The 20990-nt window shown below is 37.3% G+C and overlaps 1 protein-coding gene across 3 annotated transcripts in view; it reads left to right on the top strand.

Annotated features, from left to right (window-relative positions):
• LOC108969350 (tyrosine kinase receptor Cad96Ca-like) overlaps positions 1-20990 on the top strand; it is a gene marked incomplete at its 5' end in the record, with an annotated part of 28097 nt that overhangs the window by 5703 nt on the left and 1404 nt on the right. The window contains 3 exon segments of one of the 3 annotated variants that reach the window (XM_018934020.1): positions 16168-16309; positions 20428-20477; positions 20537-20624. In XM_018934020.1, the coding sequence (XP_018789565.1) occupies positions 16168-16309; positions 20428-20477; positions 20537-20558 (214 nt within the window). 3 annotated transcript variants of the gene reach the window in all.

Here is a 20990-nt window from a genome sequence, read left to right as displayed (position 1 = left end):
TGAGCTGAGGTATCCCTTGTGGAAAAATTGTCGTGATCGGACTATAAGTATTCTAGGTCCCTGATATCGAATACGAAGAGCTCTGTGCATAACTTATCCTAACCTAATTTTTCACCGAAAATATCGGTAAATCTCTCAGATATTTTCATGTAATTCGAGAGGAATCATTTTTATACTCTCGCAATAAAGTAGCTAATAACGGTATATATCGTCAGATATATGGTTACATATACCAAAGTGATCAGGGTGACGAGTAGAGTTGAAATCCGGATCTCCGTCCGTGCAAGCTGTAACTTAAGTAAAAATTGAAATATCTTGATGAAACTTGTCATGCGAGAGTATAAAATATTCGGTGACACCCGAACTTAGCTCTTCCTTTTGCTACGTTTTCTTTAACGGACGGATAAGCAATTCGCAGCCTTAAATATGTAGAATATTATACCAATGTTACTTTCTTATTTACYGAAATTAATAATAATAAATAAGTTAGTTTTGCTTTACAGTTCTTATTGCTGTACTTTTTATACTCTCGCAACATGTTGCTTGTACATATGTAGATATAATATTCTAGATTGGTTCACCTAACAGTTTTTTGTATCACCTAAACTTAATCGAGACAGATATAGAGTTATATATATAAATATAAGTGATCAGGATCACGAGTCGACTTGAAATCCAGTTGACCTATGCCCCCCCACCATCTATCCCCGCAAGCGATATTGAGAATTTTCAGATATCCGCTTGATTTTATATCTTATATATTGGCCCATTTATGAGATTTCTTAACGAATTCTAGAGAACCTTAGGTTGTCAAATATCTCCCTTCCGCTTTTTTGATCTTTATTCAATGCTTTATAAAAAGTGTTACAATAATCGGATTTAGTTCAAATATGCGCCCTTTCGTTCGATAATCTGTTTTCATCTAGACGGCGACTTCATAATATCCTTCTCGTAGAAGCACAAGCTCTTTTTAGTTAAACTTTACACCAAGAAGGGCGTTTGTCATGGACAGGAACAGATAATAATCACTTGGCGCTATGTCCGGGCTATATGTGAATGCGATAAAACTTCATATTCGAGCTCCCGTAGCTTCTGACTAGTCATCAACGATGTGTGTGGTCTGGCGTTGTCCTGGTGGACCACCACACCTTTCCCGTTGGCCAAATATGGACGCTTTTGGTCAATCACCTATTCAAGCGGTCCCGTTTTTCATAGTAGATGGTAGAATTAAGCGTCCGGCCATATGGGAGCAGCTCATAGTGAATGATTTCCTTCCAATACCACCAAACATACAGCACCGACCGTTTTCGTTTGATATTGTCGTATGTGATCCATTTTTCGTCGCCAGTCACCATCCGGTTCAAAAACGGATCGAGACGTTCGGTTTCATCAGTATATCGTGGACGTTGATTCGGTGGTAGAAGGTTTTTTACGTAAAATCATGCGGCACCCAAACATCAAGCCTTTTGGTGTATCTGGTAACTAACTCCCATCTTCTGGGCAATGTCACGGCCACATGCCGGTCTAACTCGATGTCTTCCATGATTTGATCGGTATTCGTCGTAACAGATCYCCCGTCGACTGGCTTATTCATTTTGGCGTTTTCGCCCACTCTGAATCGTCGAAACTAGTGCTCCACAGTTCGAGGTGATAGAGTACCATCCGCCAAAACACCATTAATCTCACGGAACGTTTCTCTAGCGGATTTGCCTTTAAGGAAGGAAACCTATAAAATAGCGCGAATTTCGGTGTTAGTGAACTTCATGTTTACACGTCTTTAACTGTTGAACGCAATATGCAAACTAATCATGCATAGCATCGTTTTGTAGGTTATATCAAGACCTTTCAAAGATGTATAGTATACGATACGAGCTCTTTAGCGCTTTATACATAGCCGCGAAATTCAAAAGACAAAAAAACGAAAATGAGATATTTGACAACTTAATATATCGATTGTGCAAAACGTAGTGATGAATCTAAATGAATATGCGTTATATCTGAAAAATTTTTAGTATAAAGATTTCCAACACCTGAAAGTACTTCCACGACTTTAGTTTTTTTCAATTTGCAGAAGTATAAAATATTCGGTTACCCTCATACTTAGCTTTCATTACTTGTTTAATACAAAGGCTTACAAAATCTGAAAGTATGGAATTGCATTTGATTTTATCACATTGTGAGATAATAAAATGTTCGGTTACACCCGAACTTAGCTTTTCTTTGCTTTTTCATGTTTAAGCTCCTTCCCTTGTACGAGAGTCAGGCTTGAAGCCAAGCCTTTAGGCTATGTCGTAATGAAAAAATCTCCAAGGATTTCTTCACACAGGCTTATAGGACAGATTTAACATCCTGTTCAATAACAGGAGATTATTTCCGAGCCCCATAATAGGTACATTAGAAAAAACAAAAAAAAAAAAAAACATCCTGCCTTAAATTATTTAACTCTAGTTCTATATGTGTCAGTCGCTTATCGCTGTATATCAAGTCTAGGCCATTACCACATTAGTGTTCACCAGTGAGTAAACGGGACCCTTAATTTTGTTCCTTCTAATAGTCATCACTTGGTAATGCGAAAATTAGGTTATTAGGTGTTAGACTTATTGCYACGGCTATTGTAACTTTCGTGACGGACACTGTGCCGCTTACGTTATTTATATGCTCTTGCTACAGAGGATAATAGTTTTGTTCACCTAATGATTGACCGTACAAGGTGCTTTCCTTTAAAACCAAAAAAAAAAAAACACAGAACAAATGGCTTTTTCGGCAAAATCAATTTATTTTAATCAAAATAATCTCCTTCTGCTTCAATACAGCTTTTTTCAAGGTCCAAAACCATTTAAAATGTGTGTTTTAGCTTATTGGTCGGTATAACCGCCAGTATGCAAGCCTTTTGAATGGTCTCTACGTCTTCAGTTCCATTTTCACGAATATCAATGATGTTTTCGACTGCTTTTTGATGAATTCAAGCACAGTATCGATGAAATTCCCACATGTTGATCGTCATTTATGTCCTCACAACCACTTTGAAAAGGAAAGAAACCACCCTTGTTTCATCAATTGAAACGTTTCGGTAAAAGTGTTACCAATTTAATGTTGGCTCTTTGTTCGAAACCCATTGTTTCACCGATAACACGAACATACTGAAACTTAAAAYGTAATAACTTCACTTTCAATCGATGAATGTCATGAAATTCCCACTGGACAATCGATAAAGATAGCCACACCAGAAGGGGGCGCTAGATTCAAAAATTCCTGTTTACTTTAGAAACCACCTTGTCTAACTTAAAATTAAGCGAGAACTAGATAAAGTTATGTGTATATAAATGATCATCATCCGATTTTCATAATGTCTTCTCAAAATTAAAAAAAAATTTTATAAAAATTTCCAAACTGTCGGTAATAGTTTCTATAACAATTTTCTTCAGCGAGTTTAGCTATTGGTAGTCTAGAAAGTATGTGCATTAAACTTATTAGAGGGCAGATATATTATTTTACTAAAAGAGGGCGGTATAAATCCTTCTCAAAATTAAAAAAAAAAATGCGTCCATTTTTACATTGTCGGTAATAGTTTCTATAAGAATTTTCTTGAGCAAGTTTTGTTATTGTAGCTTTGGTAGTCTAGAAGATATGTACATTAAATTTATTAGAAAACAGGGACACGTCGACATTTTTAAAAGTCTTCAGCGCACAGCTGCCCTACTGTCAAATTACAGTTCTGTATCTTAATTTAGTGCTAAGTGCTTAACATATCTCGCTTACTTTTGGAGGATACGTAAAACCGTTAGAGGAACAAAAATATTATCTCTGTAGCAATATGTTGCAAGAGTGTAAAAAGACTTGATGCTCCTTTATGTTCCCATTCAATTTCCTGATGCACTTATGGAAAATACAAATGTTCGCATCGATTTTATGAAAATACGGAGAAAAGTATGTCAACGTCGTGTTGTACCGCTCGCTATTTATGGTAACGCTGGTATTAGCCTCATATAGAAAGAAATAACGCCCGATGACGGCGTCATACTGCAATCTGCTCCAAACGCCAAATTTTTAGAGATGCAATCGCGTTTCATGAACCACTCGAGGATTTAACTTATTCCATTACCGACAACGTTGTTGACGAAGGCAATAGATAATTTTTTAATAGACGTAAACTTGCGAATTTTGAAACGTGAAAATGAAATGGCAAACATTCCTGTACAAAATTTAACACAAATCTATAAACAAACTTTACCCTCACGAACGTCGTGCCGTTTAAACGAGAAGTTATAAATGACTTAAAATAAGCCACAAACTAAGATACAAAACTGTAATCAGATGCCTTCTCATAAATGGGCAATTGCAGTGATCAAGATTGGAAGAAATGCATCTGAAAGAGGCTTTCTCAACCTCAATTTGCCCGTGAAGAAACTTACTACACCCCTTCTCTAACTGCTTGTTCTGTCCATCTCCTGCAGGTGTATGAGCCGAGAAGAAACCGTCCGGAGAAGGTGCAGTAATCTAAGTTGGAAGTAATGCAACTGTAGCCGTTGAGAATTTCAGTGTGTCCTACTCGAGACCCCTTATATGCTCAGCTCCCTTAAGTCTGTAAGCAGTCTTCGCCGCCAAGGACCTGCCAGCGAAATCTGTATGTGCAACGTGTAGAATGGCATTGACTGTCATTGTTGCGATAGTACTTAGTGCACCAAACATGCCGATGAAACCTGCTTTTTGAAAATGCTCCAGCGACGTAGCTAGTATGGTTCTCTTAAGAATCCTCCGCCAAAACACGATCATATACAACATTGTTGGTTTAATTATGATTTTATAGAGCCAAAGCAACACTTTTGGCAAGAAGTTCTATATTTTCCCAATTGCTTTCCTACAGTAGTGCAAGGCGTCAAATGAGTTCCTCACTCTCTTTTCAAGGGTTTGCTCACATGAGAGTTCTCTATCAACATTAACCCCGAGTACTCCGCCAGTCCACCGGTTGGAAAATAGAGCATCCCAACGAGGGGAGAGTAACCTCACGGTTTTATATCTCCTAATAAAGAAAAATTATTTCAATTTCATTTGGACTTATGGCTAATCCATTTCTTTCTGCCTGGAACTACCTGGCAGCCTCGTTCATTAAGTTCTTTCAAAAGATCGTTCACCACTAGGATCCTGGGCATGGAGGAAAGGATGCTACCTTGCGGAGTTCTCCTCTTTACTTTCCGATGTGTTCATCCACATTCCCACTGTGCCAGAATTATCGCCTCCAGCCATATGTTGTTGAAAGAATCTTCGATATCAAGAAAGGGCTACCTCCAGCCATGACACTACCGACCTGAATTTGCTGGAAACACTTTGAGCACTTAGTAACCCGTTCCTTGGTCTTCGACCCCTGATGASCAGTTTTATGAGTCCTTTTAGAGTTTTCAACATAAACGTTGGTATCCAGCTCTCAAGTAATTGCTCAAGAAAAAAAATACAATATTTCTTCAAGTAATGTTGACGGCTGGTTACGCATTGTGAATGATCTATAATAGAAGAGCAGGAGAGAATAAACGAAAGAAAATAAAATTTGTACACTAGGCAGAAAAATCTGCGTACATGGTACCAACCAAAGTAACTCATTGAAAAAAAAGGCTTTTAAATACTTTTTATAAAACTAAATTTATTTTGTTTCCATTAAAGGATATTAAAAGTATAATTTTATTCAGAATCTTCCAACAATAACATTTAAACACAAAAAAAAAAACGTACAAACGACTAGAGAATCCATTGGAAAAGTCTGCGTACAAGGTAGATAAGTAGGTTACAGATATTCTGTTTCGGAGTTGTTCTTAAAATTTAATAGGAAGTTGGGTATCTTTTACTTTTTAAAACTTCTGCCAGGCGTTTTGGCATTGAGTCGACAAGCTTTGACGTTTCTGTCGGAGAGATTTTAGCCCATTCCTGGGCAGTACATCCTTGATCATAGCTTTTGAAGTAATTGTGCGTTGGCGGATTTTTCGTTTCAGTGAATCCCACAAGTATTCCATGGGATTCAAATCTGGCGATTGTGGTGGCGTTCGAAGCTGTTTGGGGACGTTATAGAGTAACCAAAGCTTAACTACGTCTGCGGTATGCTTCGGGTCGTTATCGTGTTGGAAATAGTAGTCACTTCCTAGACCCAATTCTTCCACACTTTGCTTCAAATTTCTCTTTAAAATATTTAGGTAAGCATCTGTCCATAGTGGATTCTATAAATTCCGTTCGGCCTACAGCATTACCAGCCATGCACCCTCATACGATTGCTCCGCCTCCACCATGCTTCACAGTTGGCATCAAGTTTTCCTTATCAAGTGCCCCTGCGCGTTTTTCGCCATACAATTTTACGCCCTTTAATTCCAAAGACGCAAAGTTTTCTCTCGTCGGACAAAATAACACTCTGCCAAAACTCCCGGGCCTTGCTCAGGTGCTCTTTTGCGAAAGCAATACGCTTTTGTCTATTAACTAGGGATATGAACGGTTTCTTGGGTGCAACGCGACCATGATACCCTGCTCTCTTCAAAATTTTACGAACTGTGTCAGTGCAAATGACTTTTTTAAAATTTTTTTTTAATATTTTCAGCAATTTTCGATGCAGTAAGTCTTGGGTTTTGCTTCACACTCTGCAAAACGTTTCGTGTTTCACGATCGGTTAATATTTTTAGGCGCCAGGAACGGTGCCTAGATACAAAAACTCCGGTATCTACATATGTAATTTTGTATCACCTTTTGTATGGAAAAATGTGTTCTTCCAACAATTCGACCGATTTCACGGTATGATTTTCCTTCTTCATGAAGTTTAACAGTTATTTCTCTTTCGGAGGAGCTTATTTCCTTGCCTTTAGGAGACATTGTGTAAACTGAATTTAAATTCAAAGTGAAATACACAAAAGTATTTAAATATTGCTTCTTTTACAAAAAAGATTTAAAACTATAACTTACCGCTACTTTTACACTTTGTTATTACGCGGGTAATTCCCGTTTTACTAATTGTACGCAGACTTTTTCTGCGCTGCCAAATGAGTGTTTTTTGGAAATTTATCGATAAAACAATGTTGCCAGGTTTTTTAGTGCTACAAACGCTATGAGATTATGCAATAGACTAATGCAATAATGCACTAAATTAGTTTATACTTTGAAATATAATATATACAAGTTATTTTTGACATAAGAAAATTATAAAATCTAGTGCATGTGTTGTAACATAAATATTTTCATTGCGATTTAAGGAGTGTTGTTGATGATTGGTAAGCTTTATACAACATTTCGAAAAGAAATATACTTCATAATAATGATCTTAACTAATTTAGGATGAATTTAGCGATTACTTCGAATTTCCTTTGAGAAACAATTGTTGACTTCATGTTTATTCGCAAAACCAGGTTAGTACCAGGTAGTACTGTTAAAAACTAGTACTAGATTTCTTTAGAGCTGCATACTAGCACAAGTAAATTTATCGCAGGAAAGTTACTTGTCCGTTTCTTGGGCGTTTTTTATATGAAGTTTTTACATTTTCTGAGAGCTGAATACTAAGCTTAAACGAGGAGAGACTGGTAGGCTTTAGGCCTATAACATTAACATTAGAGATTTTCCCGGTCTTTGACCCCTAACTTGCTTTCAAGCGGCCAGAATGTGATCTAATCTGAAGCAATCGACATAAACTTGAACTTCCTCAATTGGTATCTTCTTATCCTCATAATAGAGCAAAACATATTGATATTTAATGATACTCTTTCAAATGTTAATAGTATTTCATCAGGTGTTCCACAAGGTAGTCTCCTTGGYCCGTTTCTATTCCTTTTGTTTATTAACGATATCTTTGCTGTAACATAATATTTAAAAGTTGTTTTATATGTCGACGACGTAAACCTTTTTAATCATATGTGACCTGGTCTACGGAAAGAGGGCTTAGGTGTCAAAAAATCAATTTTCACTTTTTAGTTGATTCGGATGAAAGATGAGATGCTTTTTTTTTAACAGGTGTTTCCCAGAAAACTAGTTTTCGCACGTTAGCTCCCTTTTCGTAGACCAGGAAATAACATATAATGAAAGGTGTCTGTTACAAACAGGTTTGCTTGGCATTATTGAAATGATTTGCCATTGAATCGAAAAACATTTCAGACAATATAGTTTTCTTGTAGATCTGTGTCAATGATTATAAATATTTCTCAATTTTTATTAACTATTATATTATATTTTATAATTTTTTCCTAACCAATCCACTTTTTATTCAGTATTGATTTATTTAAAAACACTTGCCTGCCCATGTAATTGCAAAATTGTTAATGAAAATATAGGAAATATATTTGAATTTAAACCTAATTAACATAAATAACTTCCTACATGATAAAAACAAATAAATTATGAATTTATCTTTTTATTAAAAAATATCATTACTTATAATATTTTGGGTGCAAAAACTACAATGTATAATTTTAATCATCTTCTTCCTATTCATCGTCGTCTTCCGGCTGCTGGTAAATTTCAAACTGGTGATTATCGTCTTCAACGACATTTGTCCCAAGTTCTTTCATGACTTCGGGGTCAAAAGTTCCATCTTCGTTAATGTCGCTCTGATATTGAAGAGCATTGAGACAAGCTTGCCCATTACATTGGCCAAAAGCTAAAGAGCATTGCAAGCCCACTTTCCTGCATCCGCATCGCGAACCACAACCACTCTTGCAGTTGCAGAAAATTGTATTTAGCAAATGTTCTGGAGCAGGTAGTAAAATTGTCATAATAGGCTCCAGAAAATCGTTTCGCATTACCCAACCCCACACATGGGGTTACAAATCATGCCCTAACCAAGTTTGAACTTGATAATATATACGTTCGCTGCACTTGTTGGTGAAATATTTGAAAGCTGCACAGGCTTATTAAGTTTTGCAGACTTGACGTAATTCATATAACGAAGATGATCGCGAATTTTTTTACAGATTTCGGAGCATTATAGACGGCCAATAAGATTTGAGTTCCACTTTCTATTAATCTCTGGGCCGAACAATTTTCTTTCTCAAATGCCTAGCTGCAGCATTTCATCCAAATTTGTCAGTTTCTCAATTTTTCTCTTTCCTTTTTCTCTGCAGCCTCATCAGCGATTTCGCTACAAAATAAACATTGACTCTTAAAATCAAACACTTCACCTCTTTTTTTACAGAGTACTAATGGAAAAGTTATAGTTCTTCCTTCTTCTTGTTACCGTTTTGCTGCTTGGATACCGTTTTTACTAATGTAAACACTTCGGCACTTTTCATGCACTTTAACAGAGGTTACTGATTTTAAATAATCAATTTTTCCGTCGTTTCGTTCGACACTTGCAGTTCGTAGAGATTTCATACCGCGCACTACTTCAATAAGCGCTTCTCCCGAATCTGACTTATTACATAGAAAACACAAATCAGCCAAAGTTTCTGAAATTGCACGTCCGTAGTTTACCAAGATACGATTCAAACTGAAACAAAGAGAATACGGTCGTAACTATACATCTTGAACATCTGTCCCTACTGGCTATAAATAGAAAGGTCCGTAGTGTATAATAGGGGCCCGTAAATAGGGTCGATTCTGGACCTTTTTCGATTCGAAATATCTAATAGTGCGGAAAAGTTGCCTTAGTACTTCCTGATTTCAAAGCAACTTTTTGTTTTGAGAGCGGATTGTATCTTCAACCCCAACTCCGTCCTTGAAATTTCRSAAATTCGCCTAAAATCGTGAAATTGTCTACCTAGCGCTTGAAATACGCATCTCATGAAAAAATGTTTGAAGCAAAAGTTAATTGTCACGTCAATTGCTATCGAAATGATCATGGCCGTAGGACGAACCGTTCCCGGGATACGAGCGAAAATGCGGTGCGCCACGGCGCAAGGTGAAAATTGTTGCAGCTCTCAGCTAACCTGTATTGGTCAATCAGAATCCACCGCGTGTAGGTGGCTGCTCTTCGGGTTCCTCTCAAGCCCAACCCAACCAACCAACCAACCATATGTCAGGTTTGTTTTAGTCTGAATCTGTGTCAAATTTATTGATAAAATCAGATTTTGTACTAAACTTTGGCACTCAAGCTGTAATTGAGATATCAGGATGAAACTTGGTACACGTATTTCTTGGCTTCATAGGAAGGTTAAGTTCGAAGATGGGCAAAATCGGCCCTCTGCCACGCCCACAAAATGTCGAAAACCGAAAACCTATAAAGTGTCATAACTAAGCCATAAATAAAGATATTAAAATGAAATTTGGCACGAAGGATTGCATTAGGGAGTAGCATATTTGGACGTAATTTTTTTGGAAAAGTGGGCGGGCGGGGCCTCTACTAAGTTTTTTGTACATATCTCGGAAAATAATGTAGCTATATAAACCAAACTCTATACAGTTGTTTCCTTCAGGCATTTCCATATACAGTTCAAAAACGGAAGAAATCGGATAATAACCACGTTGAAAATCACTAAAAGTGATTTTCGGTACATAATATTTTCTTAAYAGCCTGTTGACATGTACGAAATATGGGTTAAATCGGTTCACAACCACGCCTTCTTCCAATATAACGCCATTTTGAATTCCATCTGATGCCTTCTCTGTATAATATATCCATTAGGAACCAATGATGATAGCGGAATAAAACTTTAAACAAATATGGTATTTGATGCGACAGTATAAAATGTTCGGTGACACCCGAACTTAGCCCTTCCTTACTTGTTTTTTTTTTTTTTAATATAGTATGTAATAAATATGTGTGTGTATATAACTAAATCCAATTTGAAATAGAATATAGGTATATTTGTATTTTGTTCTCTATCTTTTCTTCTTTTTCTATTTTTCGCTTTAGGGTGTATATTTTTGTTTTTTATAAAGCTGCCTTTGCTTACGGTTTAAGCAATCCTGTCTACCGCTTTAACAAGCAGAAGGGGTATTGCGAAAAATAGTGCAAGTAGTTGAATTTTTATTGTATATTGATGTTTTTCACCACGTATAATTTTTTATTAATTATATATATAATAATAGGTTGTCAAAAAAGTCTTGCGGTATTTTATTATTGAATTTTTTTTGAACTCACGCTCAGCTCTTGACCGATGCTACGGCTGCTACTATGCCGATCTCTTTCGACCAATTCAACGATTTTATCGCAATTATCGACGACAGGCCTTCCGGAGCGTGGCGCATCTTCGACCACCTCTACACCAGAACGAAAACACAACCATTGTTGTGCGGTGGAAATGGAAACTATATCGGGTCCATAAACTGCACAAACTTTATTGGCGGCTTGAGATGCATTTTTGCCTTTATCCTAATAGTACTGTAAAATATACCGTATTTCCTCTTTATTTTGCTCCATGTGTGCGACGCTATAACTCACGGACGACTTAAAAGAAACGACAATCAATCAAACACGTTTTAGCGCATGAAATGCGCTTTCCAAAAAGGTATAGCATGACCCGATGCGACGAATAAAACTAGAACTAAGCGCTCTCAGCGCCACTAGCCTAATATATAAATATATATGTGTAGYGTTCGTGTGGGCGCGTTCTTCTGCGACGAATTTCCAAGAAGAAAGAGAGCGATCTTCGCATTTTATTTCACATAAAGGTTTGACACAGAAGGAAAAGAAAATCATACATAGCGAAATGTCAAAGTAGCAGGTAGAGTTACCATGCTTAATACAACTATAATTAACTCCGAAATGAGTGGCGGTGCTGCCACAGTATTCCCCTCCTAGTTGGAATCTGCGGCGGTGTAAGCAAGTTTCAAACGGTCGTTAGAAATGTTGACTGCTTTATCGTTAATGTCGACGATGAAATATTTTTGATAGCGATGAATAACCTTGTAAGGCTCTTTGTAAGGAGTTAATAATGATGGTCGTACCGACAAGTCACGGATGAAAATCTGGTCGCACGTTTTTAAATCTGTGTGCACAAAAGATTTCTGAGTGGTATGCCAAGACGTGTTGACCGGACGTAGGTCGCGCATTATTTGTCGCAACTGAGCAACAACTTCAGTCTCATTATCTGGTACAGGAGAGTTGATGAATAATTCGGATGGCAAGCGTCGCGTCATCCCAAAAAGTAGCTCGACCGGTGATGCTCCAATATCCGATTTGAATGCGCAGCGGAGTCCCAAAAGAATTATCGGTAGAAAATTTGTCCAATGTTCCTTGTCATGACAAAGTAAGGCTGACTTGAGGGTTCTGTGYGAACGTTCGACGATCCCGTTGCTTTGTGGATGGTAAGGCGTAGTTCGAAGATATTTAACACCTATGCATTGGAGTAAATGTTGAAAAAGTGTGCATTCAAATTGGCGTCCCAGGTCTGACGTTATGTCGGTGGGGATTCCGAACCTCGATATCCAGCCGCTAATTAATGCTTTAGCTACTGTTGGTGCGGTGCTCTGGAATCGGGAAAGCATCTGGCCACCGGGTGAAACGGTCGATTACTGTTAAACAGTAGCGATTACCCTCGGACAGCGGAAACGGTCCCACGACGTCGATGTGTAAATGGGCGAAGCGTTCAATAACGCATGTTGCATAGGAGTGACGTTGTGTCTGGTGATTTTATTACGTTGACAGCGTAGGCAATGTTTTGCAAAATTATGACTGTCGCGATGGATTCCGGGCCAGGTGAAACATTCACTCATCATCGTTGATGTTGTACGTGAACCGGGGTGCGAAATGTTGTGGATTCTCCAAAGTACTGCTTGGCGGAATCGCTTGGTGATGAACGGTCGGATGCGATCGGTCGAAATATCACAGTACACCTTTTTTGTGCTGGAAGGAAGAGCGTACGAATTAGAATGAATGCTTCACTTGCGCATTGAGATAGGATTGGAGCTCCTCGTCTGTCACTTGATCGGTGGCCAAGTCGTCATAGTTGATTGATTGAAAAGTTGTTTCCGAGGTTATTGCTTCAATGCGGGACATCATATCGGCGACAACATTTTGTTGACCAGACACGTGACGGATGTCTGTGGTGATTTGAGCGATAAAGTCTAGTCGAARCTTTTTCTAGTCTTTGATGTAATGCGAATGTGAGAGGTTTTTGGTCTGTGTAGACGTGGCAACCTCGTTCTTAAAGCATAAAACGGAAATGTTGGATAGCGAGATACATAGCTGTGAGCTCCCTGTCGTAAGTACTGTATCGCTGTTCTGCTCTTTTAAATTTTCGCTGGAAGAAACCCAGCGGTTGGAGCGTGTTGTTAACTACTCGGTGTAGCGCTGCACCGGCTGCATAGTCGGATGCGTCAATCCACAATGACAGCTGCGCGTTGGGAGTGGGAAGTGCTAGCAGCGCATATTTAGCTAGGTCCTCCTTACAGGACTCGCAATGTTTTATATTTTCTTTCGTCCATATGAGGGGTGAGTGATGTAGAAGAGGATTTTTCAAAAAAGGTCTATAAAAATTTACCATTTCGAGGAACCGGTTTAGGTCTTTCGCAGTAGTTGGAAGTTTAAGATCTGTGAAAGTCTTGACACGATTTGGCAATGGTTGTATGCCGTCTTGGGTGATAAGATGCCCAAGGAATTCGAGTTCCGGTACTCCGAGTATCGACTTTGCAATGWTTATTGTCAAATTGTTGAATCGTTGAAATACGTTTTCAAGGTCTTTGTGGTGCTCCTCCGTCGAGGCAGAAGCTATGCAGATGTCATCCAAGTAGACGAAAGTATTATTTACTCTGCGAAGGACTTCATTGATAACCCTTTGAAATGTCTGTGCGGCGTTGCGTAATCCAAAGGTCATGTGAGTGAACTCGTACAGTCCGAAAAGGGTTGTAATGGCCGTTTTGCACACATCCTCTTCATGTACACGGATTTGTTGAAAAGCTTTCTGTAGCTCGATTTTTGAAAAAATTGTTTTGCCTGATAATATGTGCGTGAAATCTCCAAGAACCATGTGCTTTGCGGACCATGTGCAGGGGGCTCGCCCAGTCGCTACTAGACGGCCGACATATGCCAAGTTTCATTAAGAGCTCGAATTCATCACGTGCTGCAGCAAGCTTCTCAGGTGATAACCGCCTTGGTCTGCCAAATACCGGTTGTCCGGACGTAATGATCCGGTGGACAACTGTAGATTTTGTTGAAACTTCTAGAGAAGGTTGATGAGTTATTTTCGGAAATTTTAACAAAATATCCGACATGGCATATTTACGTTGATAGTTGATATATTCGGTGTATTAATTGACTTTATCGAGCACATTGTTTTTAACGCGTTGTGGCGGTCAAGTAGTCGATGTCGGTTGAGATCTGGTAGTAGATTGAAAAATGATAAGAAGTCTGCGCCTATAATCGCTTGAGAAACGTCGGTAATTACGAACTTCCACACGAACTCTCTACGTAAGTTTAGATTCAATTTAAGTAGGACTTCACCAAATACTTGAATTGGTGAACCATTAGCAGCAAACCATTTGGTATCCGATTTAGATGCTTCAGCCAAGCTTGAACACTTCGGTATTGTCGACACCTCTGCGCCGGAGTCGATAAGGAAACTCATTTTTGCAGTAGTGTCGAATATGTGAAGGCGTTTGTTCGTAAGTTTTTCAGAACGTTTGCCGGATTCTGAAAAACAGTTGGCTGAGCAGGCTTAATTTGAGTCGGTTGGTGGCTGCGGATGAGCCATTTTGCACGGCGGTCTTCATTTACGGGCGTTACGACCAAATTTCGCGTGATACCAGCACATTTCGTTGGAGCTGTTGTGTGAGTTACGGATACCTGCCGGAGTCCTAGATCTAGATCTAGACCGAAACCGATGTCCGTGGTCGCTTAATACAGATCTCAGATCTTTGTCGGTAGATTGTTGTACGGTGCACAATTCGCTGCAGTCTCCTTGGCGCAATTTAATGGACTTCGTAATGGAGTCGGCGATCTTCAACTTTTCGACGATTGGCACATTTGTAGCGATGATTTCCGCTTGCGTATATGTAGGTAACCGAGTGATCCAGAGGTCGTGAAGTATGCTCTCGCTTAACGTGGTTCCCGCGGCGCGCTTCATCCCGTTGTAAAGGTCGCTTGGGCGCCGTTCGCCGAGGGGCATCTCGCAAAGTACACGCTGCAGGCGTCGCTGCTGGCTTTCCGTAAAATTTTCCAACAGTTTTGTCCGAATGTAGCCGTATTTATTCGTGCGCGGAGCAGCATCAACTATGGTACGCAGTTCCATTAACTTTGAAGGTGGAACGCTTGCCAAAACGATGCTAAACTTTATTATGTCAGCCACGATGCCCACTGCATCGAACCAAAAGTTTAAAGAATAAAAATATGCCTCAATATTATCCTATCGCATCTGGGGCAACGTCCTTCGTGTTGTAGCATTTTCTAAAATGTTCCCTCCTTCAGAAACCAATTGACTTTCGTCGAGACTCATAATAAAAAATTTAGACAAATAGTAAGTAAAAAGTAAAAATGTGCGGGGTCACCATTGTGGAGCGTTTGTGTGGGCACGTCCTTCTATGGCGAATTTCCAAAAAGAAAGAGAGCGATCTTCGTATTTTATTTGACATAAAGGTTTGACACAAAAGGAAAAGAAAATCTTACATAGCGAAATGTCAAAATTCTGATTTGACCACTGGTACCTTCCGGTACGGCTCGAAAGACAATAATTATTAATGACCAAAAACTCGGGGCACTTACCTCGCAGTATAAAACCAAGATGCGCAACGAAATTAAAAATGGCACGGAGGAACGTAAGTTAACTGTCCGAGTTCGCGGTCGAAATCAAAAAAAGACTTGTCCGTCGGTCCYTTTTGTTCCCTTTTGTGTGGTGTCCTCATGTGTGTTGAATTCGTTATGTTGTGTGCGTGAGATGTGGAGTGAAATGAAGATGTGGTGTGGAATGCAGGTGTGGAGTGGAATGATGATGTGGTGTATGTAATGTGTGTGGAGTGGGAGTGTAATATTGTGAGGGGGGTCTGAGACTTATTTAGCCAACACCTAAAACGGAACCTTAAATATTGTTTTTTTATTTCTTTGCCTATTAGCCTAATGAAAAACATGTTTGAATACTTTCTTGTCATTTTATAAGAACACTCACCATAATAATATAATTTCCCTTAACTTTTCTTATTTTATCTTTCTGCTTTCAAAAATTATTTATTCTGGTCTAATCGACACGGGAATATATAGTATATAAAGAATTATTTTATATAAATGGCGCAAATACGTTTCAAATTCGTATTAAAATAACAATTATCAAAATTATTTCGCAGATGGATGGCTATTGAATCCCTTTATGACAACATTTTTTCCGTAAAATCTGATATATGGAGCTTTGGTATTTTGATGTGGGAAATAGTCACTTTGGGGTCAACACCATATCCTGGTATCTCTGCGGCAGATGTCATGCGTAAGGTACTATATTTACAAAAGCGGTTGCAAAAATCGTTCGTTACAAAATACTAAATACAAATTCTATCAATTAARTTATTTCAATGTAGAAACATATATGATTTAATTTTTTAAAATAGTTTGGCATAATACTAGTTAGCTTTGTTGGTAAATTTTTCAGTTCCTTCTAAAACTAATAATATTATTTAGATTCGAATATTTTAACCAGCACTCTATTTTATAGTTTCGCTAAAAATCAGTGGAACTGGTACATAATCTCTATTAATCCGAATTGCTCATTGCAACCAATTTCGTAATCCAGGTTCATAAAATCCGATTTATATTGTTGAATATGTATGTATTCTTAAACTAACAATTTTTAAGCCGAAATAAATATATTACACAATTACATAATAGTTAACGTAGGTTTTTCTTCTCCTTAAAACTGATTTTTAACAGGGTATATATGTTTTTTCTCAGAACTCCACTTTGCTCCAAAATCGCTATTGATATTGTGTACAGTTATATAATATCGCTTGCCGCTTTCATTATAAAATACTATAGTTCCATTACGAATTGGATATGAAATCGCTTTCACTCTCACAACATTCGTTTCATTTAATCTCTGGCAACCCTGGAGCGAAGTGGAGAGAACAAAAGAGTGATAGAAATAAATTAAATTGGGGTACTCACAACGTGTCATAAATTATCGTAAAATTATAAAATCATAAATTTTTACGGTAGTGTAAAAAATTTGTTGTTGGATTGCATACTAAAATAAGTTTACGCAAATACAATTCGTTATAACTTACAACTTTATGAGACTATGTGAAACCCCTAAATATTTTTAAAAATTTACAATAACTTAATTTAAAAAAAAATATTTCTACACGGAAGTGCTTTTAACGGAGATTACATGGAAGTTGAAGTGCGGTGAGATGATCGAATGCATAGGCTCTCGCATCTGCTAAATGTTTGTCAGGAGATGTAAGACAACTATTACCATTTGTTCTTATTGGACTTACCACAGTATAACCTTCATTGTTATCCAATATAGGAACCAAATTATATTTGCGTTATTTGTAGTTAAGCTTTTACCTGCATTATACAAGCCTAAAAGAGTACACCAAAATTGGCAAACGTATTATATGATTTTTGACACATGTTACTCTAATGTCCGAACGTCTCCAACTGGTGGAAACTACCGCAAATAAACTTATTTATTTTGAAACAATTTTAAACCAACAATCCAGGCAGTTGGAAATAATAGAGAAATTGTTAATAAGAGCTTGTCCGCGAACCAGACTGGATCTTGAAAAACGGCCCTGTAAAAAAAGGAAATCTGAATGAATTCCTCAGCTTGTGGTTTAAGCTATATCAAAAACCATAAAAGAGGAAATCAAACATAAAAGCAAGTCTCACGACCTCCACCAATAAAAATATCGGGTGACTGTGAATATCAAAAAATATATAAAATTACGAATGATGTGACAAAACAAGCATTTACATAATACATTCGACTCTGATGATTAAATTTCTGTATTTATATAGAATTTAGCATGGTTTTCCTATGAAAATAAGCAATCTCGACAAATAAAGGTTAGCGCTAAAAATTTACATCACTCAGACGAGCTAGAGGTTTTAATATCAGACCTTCATAAAAAGGGATTCAAGCCTATAAATGCAGTCAACAAACTAAAGTGGAAACGAAAGAGCCATTACATACGCGATATGTCTTTCTAACTACATAGGATGCGTAGTTGCGAAAGAATTCCAAAAGATTCGTGACCAAAGAACTGGTACAAAGGAGCCACGTCCTAAAAACTCGACTGACAAAATGACAAGAGCCTCCCAACAAACACAATACGCCAACCAATTGCTGAAAATAAAGTTTCAACAGTAAATATTCGTAAGTTTCAAAAGAGAATACTTGTTCAAATGATGCTTGCATACTCCAACAAATCTTGAAAAAGATTACAAAATAAWATTAGTTTACCATTGCACTTGGGAAGATCCTTCATAAGCTCGAGAAAGCAGTACAAAAAGAAAAATAAATAAATACAAGTATGACTGAATTCGTAAAAWTTATGCTATAGGACGCAAACGGCCTTACTAAACACCAAAAAATTAGCTAAAAACAATACTCGTTACTGAAAAATTTACATATGCTTAATATCTGAGACCTATTTTAGCAAGCAAACTTACATTAAATTCAGAAACTTTGAAATGTATCATGCAATACATCCGAAAAATTGTGCACGATGAGGAGCTGCGCAACACAAGCCACCACGAAGAAAACCACATATCTACAGAAGAATCCCCACTAAGACACCAAATAAAATCCGATATTTATATAGTACTGATCAATAACCATAAAAACTGATTTGTAATAGGTAGGTTGTAATGCGAAACATACACACTGGGGCTCCAGACTTATAACCACAAAGGACAGAGTGTTATTGGAAGCATATATTTTCAAATTATATGTGCATAGAAAAGGGGTTGGATATGACTTCTGACCATTCAACAAATATTTAACACTACACGAATGCGTCGTTATTAAGGTACCACCACTTTTGCTAACAAATAAAACACTGACTGGGAATACTTTCCAAATCTATGCTTGAAGTAGTACACCAATTAAAAGAAACGTTACAACAGGTTATAAATATACAAAAGAAATTAAATACTATGTTCGGATCGACAACGAAAACATGTTTTCGTGGCAAAAACTGGTTTTCGCACGAAAACTTGTGTTTTCGTCCATGTAAAATCTGTCAAACGAGAACACAGTTTTCGCTGAAAACTAATTGAAAACTTACATTCCACTCATTATAATCGGTTCCTGCTCTAGTTTAATCGATGTTTTTGGAAGACATGTTTTGCCGGCCCTAAATTGTCACTTGATATTTGTTTACAATCCACGTACAAATACAGCTGTCGCTTGATATTCTCATATGATAGCGATTCTCTTGCTCTTGCAAAACCTTGCACCGTGCAGAAATTGCAGAATTTTCCCTTTGGTGCAACGGCATAACAACAAACACACGCAGAAAATTGATTGCAATGGCTGTAAAATATGTCAGACCAAAACCCATGTTTATTTTCCTGCCATCATATATCGCTAGATTCTGTAATGGGTGCTCTCTTGGCTTTGCATATTTCGGTAAAGGATTTTTGCATTTTGTGTCATCGTGCAATCTTGCAACAGTAAGAGAATACCGCTTTTAATAGTTGTCAGTGAAAACTCATCGAAAACACACATTGTCGGTCCGAATGACTTAGATTCCACAACATACAAATGTGTTTTCAAAATGTTTTCAATGTCGGTCCGAACATAGTAAAAGAAATGAAAGCAGAAAAGCGCCCATTACGCCGAAAGTTTCAACAAATAAGATCTCCATCTGACAAAARTTCACTTAGCAAAATGTTTTGCAAAATTTACCAATAAAATAAAGGCATTTAAAAAAATTACTCTCAGCTATTGTTCGAAAAGTTTATCTAACTATATTTCTAACAGGAATGATTATTCACTTAGGAAGTGTACAAAAATCAATTCCAAAACAAAGTTTTAAGATGCGCCTTGGTATGTTCGCAGTCACGATCTTGAACGCGATCTCGGAATTGAATCAATTGACCATGTGAACACTGAAGCCAGGTCTATTGTCGTTCAAAGTAAATGGAAAGAAACGCTTAAGCCAAAAAAACCGTATCACCTTATACAGTAGCCAGACTCTCCGCCATTTATACGCAGAGCATCATTAAATATTTTGTATTACACAATAAGTAAACATATTGTTCATTAGTTTCAAAAAAAAAAACACCGTCAATCATAAGGTCTTATGCATCTAAAAGAAACCTCTCAAAAAAGTTACATCAAGATAAGGTTTAATTAAAAATTATGATAATTGACCACTTGTACCACTTTTACAGTTTTAAGTTCTGAGAGGGGAAAGTAGTTATTCTAAATTTGTAGACTGTAGAAATTGAGGACAAATTATTTCATCTGTATGTAAATATTAAAAAAAAACCCTTTTACAAATATTTAACATATGCTAAAATCTAAACAGGACATGACAACAGATACCCACAGTTTCCTTCACATAATGACGCTAAGATATAGTTAACTTCTGTGTTTTTAGGTACGCGATGGATACCGTCTTGGGAAACCTGAACATTGCCGACGTGAACTGTATAACATAATGTATTACTGCTGGTCAGGTGATCCTAATGAACGCCCTACTTTTGTAGAATTGGTCCAAATGCTAGATAAACTACTACATACTGAGATGGATTATATCGAACTGGAACGCTTTCCTGATCACGACTACTATAATATCCTGAATCTGAGTGGCGAAAAGCTGTAATACTACACTATAGTTAATGTAGGTAAAACTTTACGAAATACTGTTCTAATAGAAAACAATTTTTAAAATTTGTTGAACACTAGTATAAGTTATTTCTTAATAATTTTACTAATTACTGTATTTATTATATAAACTAACAAGAGTATATGCTTCTTATTATGGATCAAAAGTGAAATAAAAATACTTATATTAATTTGTGATATTCAAAATCTTAATTACTATTAGAGTAAATTACAGTACGCTGCCAACCCATTAGAAACAGGGACAATCATTCATATAGTTTTGCGTTCAGAGTCAAATAAACCAAAAGTTATTAGGATATGTGAATGCAATTTTTT

The sequence above is a fragment of the Bactrocera latifrons genome, unplaced genomic scaffold (assembly GCF_001853355.1).
Source record: "Bactrocera latifrons isolate USDA-ARS-PBARC rearing strain unplaced genomic scaffold, ASM185335v1 scaffold_1046, whole genome shotgun sequence".
Lineage (NCBI taxonomy): Eukaryota > Metazoa > Arthropoda > Insecta > Diptera > Tephritidae > Bactrocera > Bactrocera latifrons.
Note: the sequence above shows the minus strand (reverse complement) of the source record. Positions and strands in the feature narration are given on the sequence as shown.